The 18,341-nt window shown below is 39.5% G+C and overlaps 2 protein-coding genes across 10 annotated transcripts in view; both read right to left on the reverse strand.

Annotated features, from left to right (window-relative positions):
- Nucleotides 1-2,414: 2,414 nt before the first annotated feature.
- On the reverse strand, nucleotides 2,415-8,156 carry otx1 (orthodenticle homeobox 1). 2 transcript variants are annotated; one of them, XM_079459231.1, is made up of 4 exons: nucleotides 7,774-8,097; nucleotides 6,014-6,212; nucleotides 5,472-5,623; nucleotides 2,415-4,441 (listed from the first exon to the last, which is right to left on the reverse strand). In XM_079459231.1, exons 2-4 carry the CDS (start codon nucleotides 6,117-6,119, stop codon nucleotides 3,722-3,724), a joined length of 978 nt encoding a protein of 325 aa, XP_079315357.1. In that variant the 5' UTR covers nucleotides 6,120-6,212; nucleotides 7,774-8,097; the 3' UTR covers nucleotides 2,415-3,721. The 2 variants fall into 2 exon arrangements, with proteins under 2 accessions (XP_079315357.1, XP_079315358.1); XM_079459232.1 differs by having other exon boundaries at nucleotides 2,419-4,441; nucleotides 6,023-6,212; nucleotides 7,774-8,156.
- Nucleotides 8,157-11,659: 3,503 nt separating this feature from the next.
- The window catches only part of ehbp1 (EH domain binding protein 1), a 113,823-nt gene continuing 107,141 nt past the window's right edge, over nucleotides 11,660-18,341 (reverse strand). For all 8 annotated transcript variants that reach the window (XM_079458364.1, XM_079458362.1, XM_079458359.1 and 5 more), the window contains 2 exons: nucleotides 12,998-13,112; nucleotides 11,660-12,753 (listed from right to left, as the gene is read on the reverse strand). In XM_079458364.1, coding sequence (XP_079314490.1) covers nucleotides 12,663-12,753; nucleotides 12,998-13,112 — 206 coding nt within the window. In that variant the 3' untranslated portion in view covers nucleotides 11,660-12,662. The remainder of the gene's footprint in view (nucleotides 12,754-12,997; nucleotides 13,113-18,341) is intronic.

The following is an 18,341-nucleotide window of genomic DNA, read 5'->3' on the forward strand; positions in this document are numbered from 1 at the left end:
AGGGTGAACACTTCAGAAAAGAGCGAGCACGTCCTCGGGCTTACTGCAAGCGTTTTCAGACAGTTAGGTGATGTCACAGTCTGGTCACCTGACAGGAGAAAAATCAAATTGTTCTCGCCTCAATTAAAACGTAATTAACAGTTCTTATTATAATTGCGGTGGTTATGATGAATTATGTCAATGCTGGAATTAAATGATTTGTCAACTAACACTTGAGTCGTAAAACAAGTTAATTCATCGGGGAATTGGCCTCTTACCAGCCTCTATGGCTTGAAAAACATTGTATTTTCTACCACGTAAATGTCTAAATCATTCAAAAATATATCAATCGCAGTTTTCAATTTTTAGTAACGTGTGGGTGGATGATGTAAATCATTTATAAGTTACAAGGTTTAAGTTTAATAACAGCTACAGTCTGGTGGTCAGCTATCACGTCCTATGGGATATAGATAAAGCTACGAGATCACCAAATGTCCATCCCGACGTGCAAAACCTCGTCCGTCATATGTTTTTTAAGACCCCAACATCAATACAGTAGGAATAAATTCCTCTGGTTTCCTCAACCTCAGCGTTTCCGTAACTCGGAGAGTCCCAGAGTCAGCATCTCGCCATCTCAGTAAACCGCCTTTGCTCATCACACTTCCGTTTTCCCATTAATGGTTTTGGCCAGTAATCTCTTTAACAGTTTTCACATGTAATAATATGGTGCCAATTGTGGACGACCCGTACCACTCGGCTGACATTTGGCCGTATGTGCGTATCAGTAAAGCAGGAGTGGATTGCCTTATGTGCCAGCAATAATGAAAGCGACCCCAGAATTGGAGAAGCGTCTACATTTTGAGGACAGTCCATTTTAATATTTCAAGGCTAGCAGCATTTTACCTTTAGTAGTTTGCTTTTGTTTAGTTTAAATAATCTTTTTACATTTTTATCTCATATTTTGGTTTACTATTAAATGAACGACACTTTGCATTGTGCAATATGAATTACGAAACCGTATTGAAGTATAAATGTAGGCTATTTTACAATTCATTTGTGCGAGTTTCGTGCTATAACTTTGTTGTGTAAGCTATAAATAAGGATTTAACATTAAATCACAATTTTGAAATTATTGTTATTCTTACAAAGCCATAATTGATAAACAATGTATAACATATGACGTATCCATTTTAGACTAATTTGTATCATTTATATTAATAATTTTGAAGACTATTGTAGAATACATTTGATAAACAGTTTGTTGTTTCGCTGACGATGTGACTTCGCTCCATCGCTCTTGTTGTTTTGAATTTCTCACAAGAATATTTCTTTTATCTACTATTTTACATTTTGCATCGCACAAAAGTCTAGCCACATAAAATATTACAACTTCTTTTCAGCCCTAAAAAGCATCTTTACTTAAGCGTGAACCAAAGTTTATAGCCTACTATGAACCCATCAAGTCGACCGAATCATGCCAGTTTTATTTGAATGCATCGGTGTATTTCAGAGAGAAAGGACTTGTTCGTTCTGTCTGTCAACCCTCGGGCTGAAGCAGGTGCTCCACGCGAGGGCGTGTCCGAGCACCTCAAATTATTCCCTATGGGAAGACAGGACGCAAATGTTTGTTTGATTCAAATTGTACAAATCCATTTATGTTTATGTGTCGCTGAGCTGCGGTTGCGTCCCAATGCGAGCGCATAAAACAAATAGACGCAATGTTCTCCTGAGCGAGGTGTTGATTCAGCTGCCAGGACAACATGTCAATAATTAGCACACAAAAACAGTGAAGCTGATTGAAGTCGTGCGAAAGCCTTATTAATTTCTTATTAAAATTATTTTCTATGCCACCATAATAACATTGAAAACGCAGTGTGCTTTTATGCATTAATGTACCTATTTCAATAGGCCTATATATTTCCAAGTGCACATGCGTGCTGCGATGTATTTATGCGAGATCCCAAAATAAAAATAGGTTTTCATCATGTATTTACTCAGAAAGTAAATAGGGATAAGGCTTTGTGTGGAGCATTTACTTGTAGAAGAGTATAAACTACTTACACACTCTTCCAAAAAGAAACTTTTTCTGTTTGAACACGTTCATCTAAACAGCTTTGCCGAGCCCTTGTTGCAGCTATTTCTTTAATGGCCCAGTGCCTGACGACTGCCTCCCTCCTGCTTTTGACCCATTAACCCAGACCCACCCACGTCATTACCGAATCAGAAGAGGCGAGATAGCTCCGGGTTATTTTGGCGAAACGCTCTTGTGCTCCACAGCGCTCGGAGATTCAGCTGGGAAGCAATTATCACGCGCGCATTCAATTACGAGCCGATCAAATGCGTTAATAAATATTTAAAAAATGTTGCGGTGCAGTGGCCCTTCACAGTTTGCCCAACACGGATTATACATATTTAAAGACCAGCAGAAAGAGGTTAAATCAGTCTACGATTTGTTCCTTTTAATAAATGTTACTAACTGCACATTTACAGCATCCATATCCACATCCACGACAAACAACTGGATTATTAGCAGCAGTAAAAATATCATCTTTCCCACATAAAAAAAATGTGACACTGGCGATGTAAAATTTTCATCTTCATAAATTAATAACTTAATTGTAGATTATCATTACGAAGAATCATTCATCTCTCGTGTTAGAAAAAGTTTTACAGCCCACGTCAAACAAAAATATTGAAGCTTCATAATTGAACAATTATTTATTTTTCTTATTTATTCGTTGAAAACATTTGCAACAATAAAGTGAAATTTGGGTGTTAAAATTGGACATATCCCAGTCAGAAGTCATGTGAAAATTTGGAATTTAACTTATCTTTATTACGGACATGAATGTGATGATCTGCGCCTGCATACATTCAGTATTTCACCGGATGCTTTCCTTAAAACCACATTTTTTTCTCTCATCCACATGATCCTTTGTCGATTTAAGCAAGTAAGTCAAGTGCTGTTAAATGCATCAAACAATTTTAAATCATGCCGTGCCCTGTCTCACCTCATAAAAATCTTCAAATGCTATTTTACCTAATAAAATATCATAGCCAAATATCGCCCAAACTAAATCTCCAACGTATTATTGTTTTCTTTTTTTTTCAAAATTTTATTCTATTTTTTCCAGACATGTTCTCATTATAAAATCCTGATTCGTTTTTTTCCAGGGTAACAAAAACGGGATCTCAGTAAATCAAATAAATCCAGCCAATTTTTTATCTTTGGATTATTTGGGAAAAGATTTACATAAAGTCGTTTCAAAATCTTATTAAAACATTTGAAATCCAGTAACACCAACTAAATATGGTCAATGCAACTGACCCAAATACATATGTACACAATTCAGCTCCATTAAGCTGACTAGAATCTGTCATCCTAAAAAATAACCATATTTAGAAAACGAAACAGCTGTACAGAGTTTGTGAGGTGGATGTAAAACGGTCGCTGAGCGTTCAGTGTCCCGTGGAGCAAAACGGTAATCCAGATCAGGCAAGAGAGTGTGGAGCGGCGGAACATTTCAGTACCAGAACCCTCAAGTCTCTTCAGTGTCAAAGGTGGTAAAACTAGCCTTCATTTCCCTCCACAAATTTGTGTTTTTCCTTTCTTTTAAAAATGTGTGGAACATCTAACTATTGTTAAAATCTGAAAGTCCATATATATTTATCTTTCTCCTTAAAACTCAGCACACTTTTAAAACAGAGATGGAGGGCATTTAAAAAAAGGTCAAAAATCAGATCACAAGACTTGGAACCTCCAAGATGCTTGGTCTTTGTAGTCCAAACAGTCTGTAGTGTTGAAGTTGAGCTTCCAGGAGGAGGCCGTTTGCTCCTTGTAATCCAGGCAGTCAGATGAATTGAAGGCCAGGCCAGTGCCACTGTAGGCCTGATGGTGATGGTGGTGATGACCTGAAGACTGACTGATGTGGTGATGAGGGTGTGTGGGCATGGACGAGGCCGTCATGGGACTGAGCTGATGAGGGTGATGGTGGGAGTGCATGGGGCCCAGGTAGGAGCCACAGTCCACCCCACTAAAGTAGGAACTGGAAGGAGTCGGGTAGCCTTGGCTGTAGCCAGTGGTCTGGTTGTAGGGCATGGGGTAGGAGGAGCCGGCCGTGCTCGAGACGGAACGCTGCATGCAGGAGGCGTTTGAGGGAGCGATGGGCTCTGGCAGGGATACGGATGGGGGAGCAGAGCCTGGAGAAATGGCAGGGCTCCAGATTGAGGAGACAGTGCTGATAGAGGTAGAGGTGCTGCTAATGCCTGTGTTATTGGTAGAGGATGAGGAGGAGGAGGAAGAGCCAGCACTGGTGACTGCGGGAGGGGTGAACTGGCCACTGCTCTCCGAACCTGTGCTCTCCCGGGTGGGTGAGGATTTCTTCTTCGCAGGGCGAGCTTTAGTACTGTTGCCACTCTGCTGCTGCTGGCGACACTTAGCACGCCGATTCTTAAACCACACCTGTGAATATGAAAACATACATGCTTAAAATATGCTTTGAAATCTTTAGGTAAATATTATCTTTAAAGAACACATTTCAAAATGCAGACATATAAATATGCAACAGCAGGCGAGTCCATTACACACAAACACATAGAGCTCCATTAAATGATTATGGAGACCTTCTGTGCGTGTCTGAAGGACGTTGGAGAGCCATTGTGCAATATCAGAGTGGAAAATAGCTAGTTATTAGCCGTTCCTGGCATTAATTTGCATGCAGGTCCTTTCTGCTTTACTGTGTGGATCTAATTTCAGTGCTGGGTGATAGCAGCCTATTGAGTTTCCTCGCAGAGATGGTAATTCAATAGTGGAAGGAGGGTCTGACCGTGTAAAGCGTTTTGTTTCACATGCTTATTAAGAGCAAATAAAACTACTTGAGAAATTGACGGAGGGTTTCTCCTTTAGCCCTCCGGTCACATCGGCAAAGCATTATTCGCATCCAAAATCCACAGTGAACTAGAGGAAGAATTTTATATTTCCTCATTTACTTCATCTGCTAAGCGCCTTTAGGTGGACCTTAATCCTGCTGACCCTCTTAGAAACATCCATGAGCCACGTGTTGGTTTCACGATATAGTCAAAAGCCTTACAATCACATTTTAGTCTTCTCTGCATGTGCAAACAAATGCCCTGAACAAAGAGAATATTTTTATCTGGAGCAATTTTAAACTCTACTTCCTCTATGAAATCTATAATCCCTTCACAAAACATAATTCAAACATGTGTCACTGTAAACACAGACAGAAATAATTAACCGTAGTTTTGCTGTGGTTGTATAACTAGTTTTGCCACCATAAGCCAATTAAATAAACACCTACGAGTCTATAATTGCAATAATGAGAACTATACGAACTTTTAGGAAAACAGTAGGGGGAGCAGCTGAGTTTAACGCACACTATGTGTTGGCAGAATTGCCATTAGCGAACAATTAAACGCACTTAAGAAACTTTGGTTGGAGTAAATGCCAATAAACGTTTTGTGGTTACACGTACCTGAACCCTGGATTCAGGCAGGTTGATTTTCAGCGCCACCTCTTCTCTCATAAATATGTCCGGATAACGAGTTTTGGCAAAGAGCGCTTCAAGAATGTCAAGCTGCGAGCGCGTAAATGTGGTTCTCTCCCGCCGCTGCTTTCTAGGCGTTGCTGCAAAATAAACAAGACATAAAAGTGAGTGTACACATTATAAAAAAAAGAAATAGTGTGAATGCGACAAACACAAAAACTCTTTACACACCTTACCCTAAACTTGAGGGATCAAGGGATATTTTCGGAAATGAAAAAGAATTCTTCCCAAGGCAAAACGGTTCAAAGTAATTATAGAGCGGTATTTCCCGTGCAGAATATTCTGTGGTTTACTGATTATTTATTCTCTTGTAAAATTATGACGCAATCATCCTGTTAGGCCCAGTGTGTTCTGCCAAGCAATATTTCAAAAACGTCGAATAAATTAAATTCATTCCAACCTTCTGTAAGTGCCAAGTTGCTAACATAAAATGTAAATCTTAATCACACTTCCTCATTTATGTAACTTACTGTACGTACCAGGGTATCCGACGGATGGGTGCAGTAGGTCCATAGCCGCCCCGCTCAGCCCCAGGCCGTTCATGGCGTAGGGGGGCTGTTTGAGGTATGACATCATGCTAGAGGCAGTCACGGGTCCCCCCAGATCTTGCCAATAGTTCGATTTCCCCCGATGTTGCAGTTTGCCGAAGGACGGACCCAAATTAAGTAACTGAAATTCAATTGAAATTAAACACACTTATTATACAAATCAGCATAAGTATTGCAAATAGGAAATTAAAGGATGAGAGATAAAGTAAATGAAATAGCTTTTAAATGTACCGGTAGAAATGTCTACCGGTAGAAAAGAACTATCCAATCTTTTGAATTAGAACTAACAGACAACACGTTGTACACGTTTAAAATCAATGATAGAATAATTTGTAGGTTATTTATTAATAGGTTTATAATAGCAATGACAAAATAATAAGAATATTTTTTTCCTGAGAAAAAACAGATCAAGGAGCGAAGATGCAGTGGACGTCATTTATCAATTAAAAACTTACAAATAATTGCAGTGTTCTACGTGTACTTTTTTGTACCAAATTATTATCTTATTTGTATTGATCTTTTTATGACTGTATTTAAATTAGATTTTGTACCTTTTTTCCCTTTTTAGAATTATGCATTGAACGTAAACGGGATGACAGACGTGTTTAGAGGAAAAGTTTTTACAATAATGCCGACCTCCTGTTCTTTGAGATTCTGTTGATTATAAAAATGTCAAAAATAAAACCATTTAAAAATATTTATCAGTAGATACACTCTTTTGACAAAGCACGGATTTTTCTTTTATTACGGCGCAGCGAAAGCTTGTCTGTCTTAAAATGGCCTACAACTAAATCTGTACGAATTACTTAAATAAATGCAAAACATGTGGCCCTAATAAACATGATATTCACGGCCTAACTGAATTTAGTGTTGTGTAAAAATGTAAAATCCATTCACTGCAATGATTTACAAAATCTTATTTTATATTGACCTACCTGAGACCATAGAAAAGTATACTGGTTACAAACACAGAAAGTCGCCTATACCCTGATCGGTGATTTTAAGCTATTGCTTGATTATTCTAAAAACGTAAATCCTTCATTAACAAGTCGTATTAGTTTTGTTGGTCACTTTTTAACCAAATTTAAGAGCCGACTGGTTTATCGAGGGGAAATTAATATGGATGGGCCCCGTGCTGAGAGAACCGAACCACTCAGAGTTCTGTGTATTCCAATCCATTGCTTGCTTATTCTATACTCTGTAAAGACTATTTAGAAAGAATACATCTACGTGCAAATTAACTCAATTACAATGCAGATTAGACCTCTGGGGAAACACCTTCATTTCGTGGTCTTATCGTCAAAATAAATTAACAAAAACCACATCACGCCTATCCAATTACTCTCCAAGCGAGTTATTTTGAACTGTGGCGATAAACCTATTTTTACAAAACTAGTACGAATGTTTAAACAGCGAAGAGAAACATTTACTCTGTTGTTTACTGCGTCAAGTAGGACTATACAAGACCGACGTAAGGAAAAGGAATCAACACAACTTTGGAAAAGTCCTTATTTCGTACAAAATAGAAATAGGCTACAGAGTCGTGACGAACCGAAAATGTGGCAGTACCAAAACGATTACATTTACACTCATTTTAACTATATATTCTTTGTGTTTTGATTACACGAAAACGTAGCGATAAAGTTATAATAAAACAAAATCAAACTGCGCACTTGTCTTACCTTTTTCAGAACCCCCAAGTCCTTCTCGTCCGCTGAATTTTGAAGTCTGACCAGCCGATAAAAATATCCACCAGTGAAAGAGTTCAGGAAGGCAGCTAAACAATGAAATCTCTCGCCGAATAAATAGTGTCTAAAACTCGTCAAAACTGCAGATACACAGCAATGTTGATATAACGCACGTGCCTGGCCAAGGCTGGACTTGTAGCGTATTCAGAGTGTGTTCCCGGTGTTTAAAACCAAATACATCAAACTCGTCTGCTTTGGCTTGCTCGTTCGTGTCTGTCACTAGTTTAAGGTGATTGCTAATGTAGACGGATGGAGATTGATCACCTTCTCCTAACCCTGCCTCTCTAAGAGCGTAGGACACCTGCAGATCCGCCCCCTCTAACCAATCGCCGTGGTCCATTTTAATGATTGACAACTGGATCAACCAATCCACGGGTAAAGCATCCACGGAGCCCATACCATGCTCCGACTAAAGACATCAAAAACATGAACCGTCCAAATAAATCTTTAGAATTTTGAGACGTAAAATATCAAGGAAAGATGCGGTGGAAAAACGATATTTTCTAAAATCGGAGAAAATATATCATAATATTGGCTTCCCTTAAAGTCAACTTTATTGTGAAAATTGTGCAAGAAATATTGAAACATTGCAAGGCGTATGCTGTTGCAGGACATCTTTACAACGCGATTAATTTTAATTTATTTAAATGGTTAAGTTGTGGCAAATGTATAATTTTTTTAATTGATATATTGTTTTACTGTTTTTGCGACTTATCTTTTTGGGCACATCTCTAAAAGAAATTGTAAACAAAGTTTGAATAATAAAATGTAGTCACTCAAATTAATTAACCAATAAATAACTGACGCAGGTTAAACCAAGACAAATAACCAAACTCATTTAACATGTAAACGGTTAAATATAGGATAGCTTCAAGGCCTTTGCTGAAATGGCTGACAGCACGCACATTTTACAAGGAACTGTTTAATACAGAATTTAAGACTCTTAGGGAAGGATTCGTGTTGTCCATCGATTTGAAGCGGGATAAAATGCAGCGAAAAAGTTAAATTTATCCACTTTATCTATTTTCATTTTTAGTGTTACACCGCCTCATGAATATTAATGAGTGGCTAATCCCCACTTAGAATTACATTGCAGAATAGTGTGCGTAAAGTTTAATGGGCAGACGGAGGGGAAACGTGAAAGGGAGTGAAGAAAAACTCGGCCCTTCCAGAAAAGAAACGAAATCAGCACATAGAGAGAGTCTGAGCCTCAGAGAATCAAAGAAAGCACCTTTCAAGCCTCATTTTCCCAAAGAAATGCCAATAAAATACGGTAACAGAATATCACGGAGGGCGCGGTGTTTCCTTAACTGTTTCTGAAAGGCTCAGAAGATCTTAATAAGGCTTCGCTCGGTCCTTTTGTTGATCTCACAAAATCAACTCATTCTAATTGAGGCCTGAGCTGAAAGCGACCTAATGTTCAAAGCAAGTGACCGCCAGAGAAACGAAATTACATTTTTACTATATGGGGCATCCAATCAAAGGGCGGCTTTACACGTTCTTCTATAGATCAACAAAGTCATCTACAAAAGTACTCTTGGGAGTAACATAGATGCTGCGGTCATAGCGCCAATAGACGTGGAAAAACTAAAGAGAAAGTTATTGGATGCGGCACCATTTCAGGCTCTTAGAAGTATGGCTACAGGGAACGCGCATTTTAAATGTTTATAGTGCTTGGTTAAAGCAACACTGGCTCTGCCCCCCCAAAAGGCAGATCCACCTGCTCCTAAAGCACTTCCACGGACAAAAATATGCAGGGGGTCGTTAACAGAATGTGATCCTCAAACACACAACAAAAGACATGTATAATTCCTGCATTTTGCCCGTTTTCTGGTTTATTCTCTGGGCCCTGATGTTGCTAAGACCCCGTGATAAACCCAGAACAAGTATCAAGTTATCAGGTTGCTAGAAGCTTTTGTAATAAGAGTATTTTGTCTAATCCCAAATTGCAGTCGAATTTTCTAAATGCTGAGCTCGTAAATCTCGGGATTAGAGGAGGCGAGAAGAGGAGGGGGAAAAGTTTGGTTTCTTTAGCCGGCAGGATGGGAGCGGGTCGGCGATGTTGTCGGTCCTTATTAAAACGATGATGCATAAAATACGATATTGAAATACGACAGAAGTCTGGGTACCGTTTCCCCGGGTTTACTTTAGGACTTGGGAAGGATATCCAGCGGTCGAGGGGCTTCGTGAAGTCAACACCTGAAGTAAGGCCGTGGACTTCAAAGCTGCTGAATCCTCAGCACGAGCTCTGGGACTCGCGCATCTCGGCTGTCGCTTCAGTAACTGCGCTTCTCTTTATGCCACTTACTTGCTTCTGATAAAACTTTGAAAGAACACTTTTTATGGCATTTTTGACCAAAAATACACAAACGGTTTGAGCCTGAATACAATAGTAGGCAACAATCAGGTAAGGAAACTGTATATTTTGACAATGCCACTGCATGTGATCTAGATCGACCCGAACAAATTGTCAATATGTTTTTTTATTTAGGCTAATGTATTTTTTATGTTTTACGTGTATGAAAACACTAGGATAGAAGTGTTGAAAATGCCACAGAGGAATTAACTTTCTGATGTCTACATAGGCTATTAAAACATTATTTTTAAGGTAACGAACAAGTCCACAAATAACATAAAAATATAATAAAAATATTCAGACAAATTAATAAACAGAAGGCTCAAAATGTAGGCACTCAAATATTAAAGTAAAAAAGTTTTAGTTCAAACCTTTCCAAAGTGGAATAAAATGACTGCAGTTGCTTAAAACATTATAGGAAGCCTACTCCAAATGTAAAATATTACGCCTCGTTTCACATTGATAAATCAGATATACTGAAATATGTCGTGTATTAAATTGTCTGCATCTGAATGTGCTAGAGAACAGTTCAAAGCGGTCATTTTGATATGAGCACCACGGTACCGTCTCATCGGGATTACACGGACCTCGCCACAGGTCTAATGCATCAAATTATAACATGCGTTTCAAACCCTCTCACGGTCTCAAACTCTCCGATTAGTTAAGGCAACAAACAAATGTCATTTTCTGCCGCGGTGTAATGGTTTGTGAGTAAGTGTTTACAGTCATTCGTGAAAACTGCTAAATAATGAAACAAAAACAAAACGCCCGAGGCGAAAACGAATGTACAGTCGGACCCGAGCGGAGAAACCGTCAGCAAATGAATGTGAAAGTATTAGAAGGGCTACGGGAGGACGTCAGCTGTCATAACTTATTTTGCTCGTTAAATAGAGGACGCAAGGCTGCAGTGATGCCTATTTTGATGAGTGTAAAGAGTCTCTCACATGTATGAGGGAAAACAGATGCTTTGGACAGAGGGATTCTGCCTTAATCTCCCTCTGAGGAACGACCTCAAATAAAGCAAATCGCAAACATTCATTTATAAATAACCATAAACCGCAGGGGAATTTTCTACAAAAAAAGCACATTTGAACGGACTTGACGTCACTTTTGAGTGCTTGTATACTGGTTTAATTTATTGGTAAACAAACGATTTGTAGTGTTGGGTCTTCACGGGCGTTAGTGAAGCTAGTTTTAACAACAGACAGAACTTAATTGTTTTCAACGAAATTATTAAATTAGAGAGAGAGAACGCTAGACCTGCGATTTGATAATAACAGAAAAATATGCAATTCATCAAACAACCCAAATTGTTATAATTGCCATTAAAACGAATTAAATTATATCATTTTCAGAATTAATAATGATTTTTTTCACACTAATGGTTTCGGAGTTTATTAAGTGTTAGACGAAAAAAAAACCTGCTTTAGAAACAGAAGGTCAAATCCATGAACAACACCAACTGCTGATTAATTCGAGTATGAAATCATTTTGGTTTTATTGAACAGTGATATTTATAGTACAGTGGAATAAATAAACTTGTGATGCACAAAAATGTTATGTTAAGCTGAAAAAATGCGAACAAGAAAAAGCCTATTTCTTCCTGCCGTCTGACTACACAATAAATATTAAGTCCTTATAAGCAAATGTACAGGATTGTGAAGATTGTTACTTTAAAAACGTCTCAAACAGTAATAAATTACTCCGATCGTGTCTGCTTCTGAAAAGATATTTTCAAGATTTTAAGCCTTAAACAGTCAAATTAAATGTACATCATGACTGTTTTTGTATAATAAGCGCTCGCAGTATTTCATTCATGTCAAGCTCTTAAATGTTGGTAAACATATTAAAAAATATAACCCAGTAAAACACAAAATACGTTTTTAAAATGGAATAAGCCCATTCTCAAAATATTTGACGGGCAAGAAATTCTTGTTAGAGAAGAACTTGTTGAAAACTGAAATACAATATGATTTGGAAATACAATCCTATTCAACAACGGAAAATATTCCAAGTCAAAACTCTAATAGGCTGTAAGAAACCTTAAGTGATCATTTCCTGTAGGAAAGGAGAACATTCTGAAGTTTGTGTTCCATCTCTGAATTACAACAGTTAAAACATTCAGTCAGAAAGTTTTACACATTCAAATCTCATCCGATATTAGTTCAGTAAGTACCTTGTTTATGAAATCAAACAAACCAAACTTAATAAAAACAAGAACAGTAATAATAATGTTTTTTTTGTGTGTATGTGAAACAAAATCTCTCTGGTACTCACAGAACAGAATGCATCTGTGGGCCTTCACCAGTTCCTGGTGTTGCCATAACAAAAAAATTCTACATGTAAAGATTTAAAATAACAAGAATAAAGTGTATGCTGTGGTCTTTATGACACAAATACATTTTAACACATTGTATTGCGTACGCATTTTTTCTCCTTTAGCATATTTGTGCTGGGCAAATGTCTGTCACTGAAGAACACATTTCTCTTCTTTCTTTGCCATCTTGCCTTTATTCTGTTCCAGGGTTCTCTCCAGGTGCTCATCTTCCTCTTCAGCTCTGTCAGCAAACACAAACAGGAGATAAAGATTCAAAGGTCATGCTTAGGGACACAGGAGAATGCCACCTGCACTATGACCTGTGCTGTGTGTGAACTGCATCAAAGAAATATTCACAGCCACACACACAAAACACCTAAACACCTCTGTGGCCTTTAAAACCTCTCTCTGAACCACCCTGGAATCACCTAAAGGACTAATCCTGCCTCTGCTATCCCAGAATGCCTTGCAGCAGGTGGACTTACTCTTTCTCCTGAGCGTCCAGGTCTCTGACCAGCGCGTCACGTTTGTTGACCAGTATGACCAACTCATCCAGCAGGAGCTGCTCTCGGCGCTTTTGCGCCTCTGTCTTCTGCCAGTCTGGAAGACGAGAAAGAACATTTTAGAAACATTCCAAGGACGTTGACAGCTAATCACAATCCAGTAAACATGACTTTATATTGTTGAGTTATTGTGAAGCTCTAGAGCACCCACAGGTTTCCTGTATGTACAACAGCCACACAGTGGAATTCAGTCAGAGGACATCTGATAACACAATTGAATATGAATACCTAACCTAACACAATCAAGAGAAAATGTTGTGATGTGTAAATACGAGTATGTGTTAAAAAATGAATAGTATTTTATGAATGAAATGTCTGACTACTGCAAAGGTTCTCTGTGAGGTGACCCGGTCCTGTACCCCTGCCAACAGCGGGTTTGAAATATCAACCAGGCAGACGAGATCAGGCCTTACTGATACCAGTGCAGATTAGGCCATGCTCACAGCCAAGGGGAAGTTATCTTACCAGGCCTATTCTTGAGCCCTCTGTAAGAACAGACTGTACTTGTGTCTTTACACTGCATTATTAGTGCTCCCTCATGCACACACACTGACAAAACACGCATGTAAAATTAACTCTTCACTTGTTCTGAAATCTCAAAGCTGCACAAAACACAAGCTCTATACTGTTAAAGAGCTGTAAAGATGAAACGCACGTTCGACCTTCCAAAATGCCAATCCTTAAAATAAGTGTACTTCATTAAAAATAAATATTTCAGCTCTGGTTGCGTGAAATTGCAGTGTGGTGCTGAGAGCAGCGTTTGTCCTGAAAGGTCTGCCCCACACTCGCATTTAACCTCTCCGCCTTTGAAGTGAAGCACGGTGGCAAAATGAATACAGTTTCAATATTTGAAAGTTATTTGTCCTCCAGCAGAGCCTTTTTTTTAAACTAAAGTCTTTAGTGTTCTTTGATTAGGGCTTTAGAGGCGAACATTAAGAGAACACCACAAAATATTTGACAGGATTTATTTTAATGCATTTACGGAAATTGAACAAACCCTTCAGGACATTTTTGTTTAAAAGCACATTTTGCTATACAGAAATTAGTTTATGTTAATGTTGAATCAGAAAGAATATTTCTGTAATAAAGGTCTGTCATTTCTTATCACAACATTCGTCTTAACATCTCACAGACCGGAACTTTCCTCTTCCACAGTGTTTATCCTACATCACCTTCCATACGTCCCGTCACTAGTCCTATATCCCCCCTTAATTCGCTCTGTCGTTTCTGCAACCCCTCCGTCAAAAACGACAATGCCTACTTCACAAAGACCTGCCTGGAGGGTAGGCTGCGACCAACAAAAACTTCAGCATGTCCCAAAGAGGTAGAGACAGAGAGAGAGAAGAAAAAGCCCCTCGACTCTTTACCTCCTCCCTCCTGTTCCCCTTCAGCATTCCCAGCCAAAAAGCCACAGATCCTCCCCTGCACCTCCGGCAGAGGCCGCATGCAGCTGTCAATCAAGCGTGAGCGGTGCCGCCCCTCTCATTAAGAAGGTAAACAATGAATTTGGACGCTGAGGGACATGGCAGAGTGAACGAGTGATCGGAACCCATCAAAAAAAGACCCTGACAACACTTTCGGAAGCTATTGCCTTCTTCCTCTGGTGTCTGTTCTTCTTCTTCCTTGAAGACGAGATGTATGGACGCTTTGGGATGGGGGGGGGGGTGGTGAAGTGGGGGGGTCAATCCTTTTTGGATTACTCCCCTCTCTCTCTCTCTCTCTCTCTCATTGCCCTGGGCAATCACGTTAAAACTCACATGGTTGGTGCTTATTCAGATAACCCTAACAATGCACACCAATGGTAACCATGTGAGCACTCACAACCCACAGAAGAATGCGCTGGTTCAAATCCCCATGACCCTCCTCCACGGCAAAATTTATTCAAGAGTGCAACCTGCTCTGCAGCTTCAGAAGGCACAGAGTTCTGCTTAAAGATCACTGCATGCGTAACTTCACACGCACCGCCCTCACTTTAGCATGTGGAGAGCTGAGCAAACTTCTGGGGTTGCTGGAGATGCTTTTGGTTACATAAGGTTTTTTTCAGAGGTGAAGCAGAAAATAAGTAGTGTTGGAGGAATCCAGGGAAAAATGCATGATCTTATTACAGCAGATTTGGGCGAGCGGTGGGCAGCCTGGGAGCGCCAGTGTAAGAAGGAGCTGGAAGGAGGCCAACTGGGAATGGGACAAAGACCAACATAGAGAAGCATGACAAGGAGAGTGACGAGACAGCGGTCCCTTGATCTGAACCACGCTGTATCCAAATTCTCACATTCTCAAAAACAAACCAAATACACAAATGTCTATGAAAAACTGTATACAGAACACAAAAAAACGATATAATATGGCAATACAAATGCTTTCTTTAAGAACAAAGGACAAGAAACCCGAATGGAAAAGTCTATCAGCTACGGCTGTGTAAAACTGGACATGAGAGTCAAACGCTCAACGCACGGCTAAATGGAAATGAACACAGATTTGGGTGAATAGTGGCGAGGAAGAAACCGCCGTCTTGCCTTATCTCCAGTTCCAGTCAACTAGCAATCTTGAAAGAGTTTGCAACATCATCAAAGCCGGCCATTTGATAGGATTCTCACACTGCACCCAATCAATCCGAGGAATACGGCCGCCCAGACATGTAACAAAGCTCAAATAGATTTACAAATGGGGTTGTAGGGGGATAAGCCCTTGCACAGGATTACATATTGATTTTAAACATATAAAAAAGCTTATCATATAAAACCGTAACAACAAAACTGGGGGACCTATGCAGAAATCCCTCTGCAAAAGGAGCGTCCACTTTCAAATATAACGCCCCGGAGTGCACCGCATTTGAGAAAAGAAAGAGACAGGGAGACGGAAGGGAGGAAAAAAAGAAGAATTTGAGAGAAAGTATGTGTGCATGGCAGGCAGATAAAAAGGGCAAAAAGGATCAATTTGGAGGCAGAGAAATAAGACTCATGGCATATTGTGGAAGGCCGTGCCACTTTCCTTCCCTCCCATAGCGCCGCCGAGTCTGAAGGGGTTATCGTTTAGCTGACATTAACACTTACCCTGTTTGCTTTAGACCTTTAACCGAATCCTTTTTTACAACCCACTTTTATGCACCGTGTTAAATATTTGTTTATGTTGTTCCCTTTCTTTCTGACGTTGAGGGCTTCAGATCTACAGCTGAATGCAACAGGCATCAAGTGTAACCTAAACTTGTCTGTAAGTAATAATATCTTATTTTTATAAACACGGTTAGCGGTGTCTCAATATACCAGTAATGTCAAGAACCGTGACATTAATAACCGTGATTATTGATGTTGTGTAAATACTACGCATTTAATATCAGATTAATTCAAATAAAACTATTAAATATAATTACAAATGAAATTATATTATAATTTAAATATAATAAGAATCAAAATAAATGAAAACAAATAAATTAAATGTTTCTATTAAACATAAAAAAGTCACAATAAATAATTTACTAATTAATAATAATTTGTCAATCTAGCTGACACTCCAATATAGTTGGTGGTAATTGTTTACCCATTTTTGCCTTCTTCTGCTTCCATACACTCATATTTACAGTGGGATTCATTGACTAAAAAAAGAGAAAATACAAAATAATATAAAAGAATATGACTTATCATTTATTTCTCTAATTAAAAAAATACTACAATAATATTATTGTGAACTCTTTTAGGTAAAATTGTAATATGGTGACAGCCCATAATGCCAAAATATATGAATACATTTAATACAAATTTGTCAACATATGACATTTAAATTAAAAAGTGAATCATTTGTGATTGTTTACACAAACGCAAGCAAACAAACACATCTATAACGCACAAAACGCTACGCAAACCTCTCTATGACATCTGTACCAGCATCACTTAATAACACCTGTCTCAGACACACACCGGGTCAGATTGTCCTCCGCACAGTCGCGGGGTCGAGGAGGGGTGAGTCTTTTCCTCTATCAGCGTGAGAGCGTGTGCTGATATGAGAGAAATGTGTGTGCCTGTCTGAACGACCCAGGCGCTGCACTTCCAATGTCATCAGCTGACCAAGCAAATCAGCAATTACCTGTCTGCATTGGCTGGGCGCGAGAGCCCGTCGGGGCTCCAAATAAGAAACTGATGCACAAACCTCCTCACCAGCAGCTCAGAACTATCTCCGACTCGCTTCAGAAACACCCTGACTCTGAATGCCAAGTGCTGAGCCTCATGGGAGAAAGAGAGGAAGCAATGGAGATAAAGTGTGTGTGTGTGTGTGTGTGTGTGAGAGAGAGAGAGCGATAATTCAACAGGTAGCAGTGTGTGGACTGATATGGCCGTTACAAGCGGCGGGGACTGAATTACCACTGCCGTGGACTGGCCCTCTCACCCTTGCACATCCAAGACCAATATTTGGAAGTCTCTCCATTTCCTGTTTTCAGAACGTGTTGGCTGATAAGTGAACACAGGGCCGAAGCACCTCAACATTGGAACATTAGCTTAAGTTTCTGTTTTCGACTTAGCATTCGGTATCACAGAGTCTCTCAGCATGGAGGAATCCATTTTAGGGAACAGAATGAAAAAATGGGTACCTCAAGGGTGTTGATCTGCATCAGAGATTTTTAAACGTGTGCCTTGACGGCAAAAACGGGCCAACAAGACCACGGAACAACACATACACGGTTGTCCCCACCACGTGGTGTCCGCCAGGCCAGCGGCAGCGTTGCAACAAAATCGTACGGGGAGCTTTGCTCTCTGCTTGGCTATTCATGTCCACTGTCAACCTCTTCTAACTAATTAGAATTGATTTATGATGGATCAGCTAGCTTATCAGGTGCAGAAAGAAATTACCATGGCTAGCCAAGGGGTGAGCGGGTCACCATCGAATTGTAAAATCAATTTGCATTGATTCAAAAAGGTTCATTTTGCAAAAGAGGACACAGTCAAAGGGATTAAACTTAACCAGACAACTTTGATACCACACAATAGGCTTTATTTTTTTACCTTCCTTACCTTTCTGTATAACACGCACTCGAAAAGCTTATAAACGCCACCACGTCCTGTGCCCGGGGCACTGAGATTTAATATACAGGTGTGGAAATGACATCAGCGTTTCCTGATGTACTCCTTTAGATTTTCCGACCAAAACGTATGTAGAATGGGTTCAAGAATCTTATCAGAGGGCGGTAAAACAATCGCTACCGTTTTCAAAACAGTCAGTAGTGGGTGGGGCGATGTCTGAGGTGTCAAAGAGCGAGTAGCGGGCAGGTTTAATTAAG

This window comes from Barbatula barbatula (assembly GCF_947034865.1).
Source record: "Barbatula barbatula genome assembly, chromosome: 6".
Lineage (NCBI taxonomy): Eukaryota > Metazoa > Chordata > Actinopteri > Cypriniformes > Nemacheilidae > Barbatula > Barbatula barbatula.

What these genes read in the sequence shown, in the direction of transcription:
- otx1 (XM_079459231.1), bottom strand. Translation starts at nt 6,119, where the DNA reads ATGATGTCATACCTCAAACAGCCCCCCTACGCCATGAACGGCCTGGGG. An exon ending in CGGATACCCTGGTACGTACA is followed by an intron (nt 5,624 to 6,013) that starts GTAAGTTACATA and finishes TTTATTTTGCAG; the next exon opens with CAACGCCTAGAAAGCAGCGG. An exon ending in TGCCTGAATCCAGGGTTCAG is followed by an intron (nt 4,442 to 5,471) that starts GTACGTGTAACC and finishes TCATATTCACAG; the next exon opens with GTGTGGTTTAAGAATCGGCG.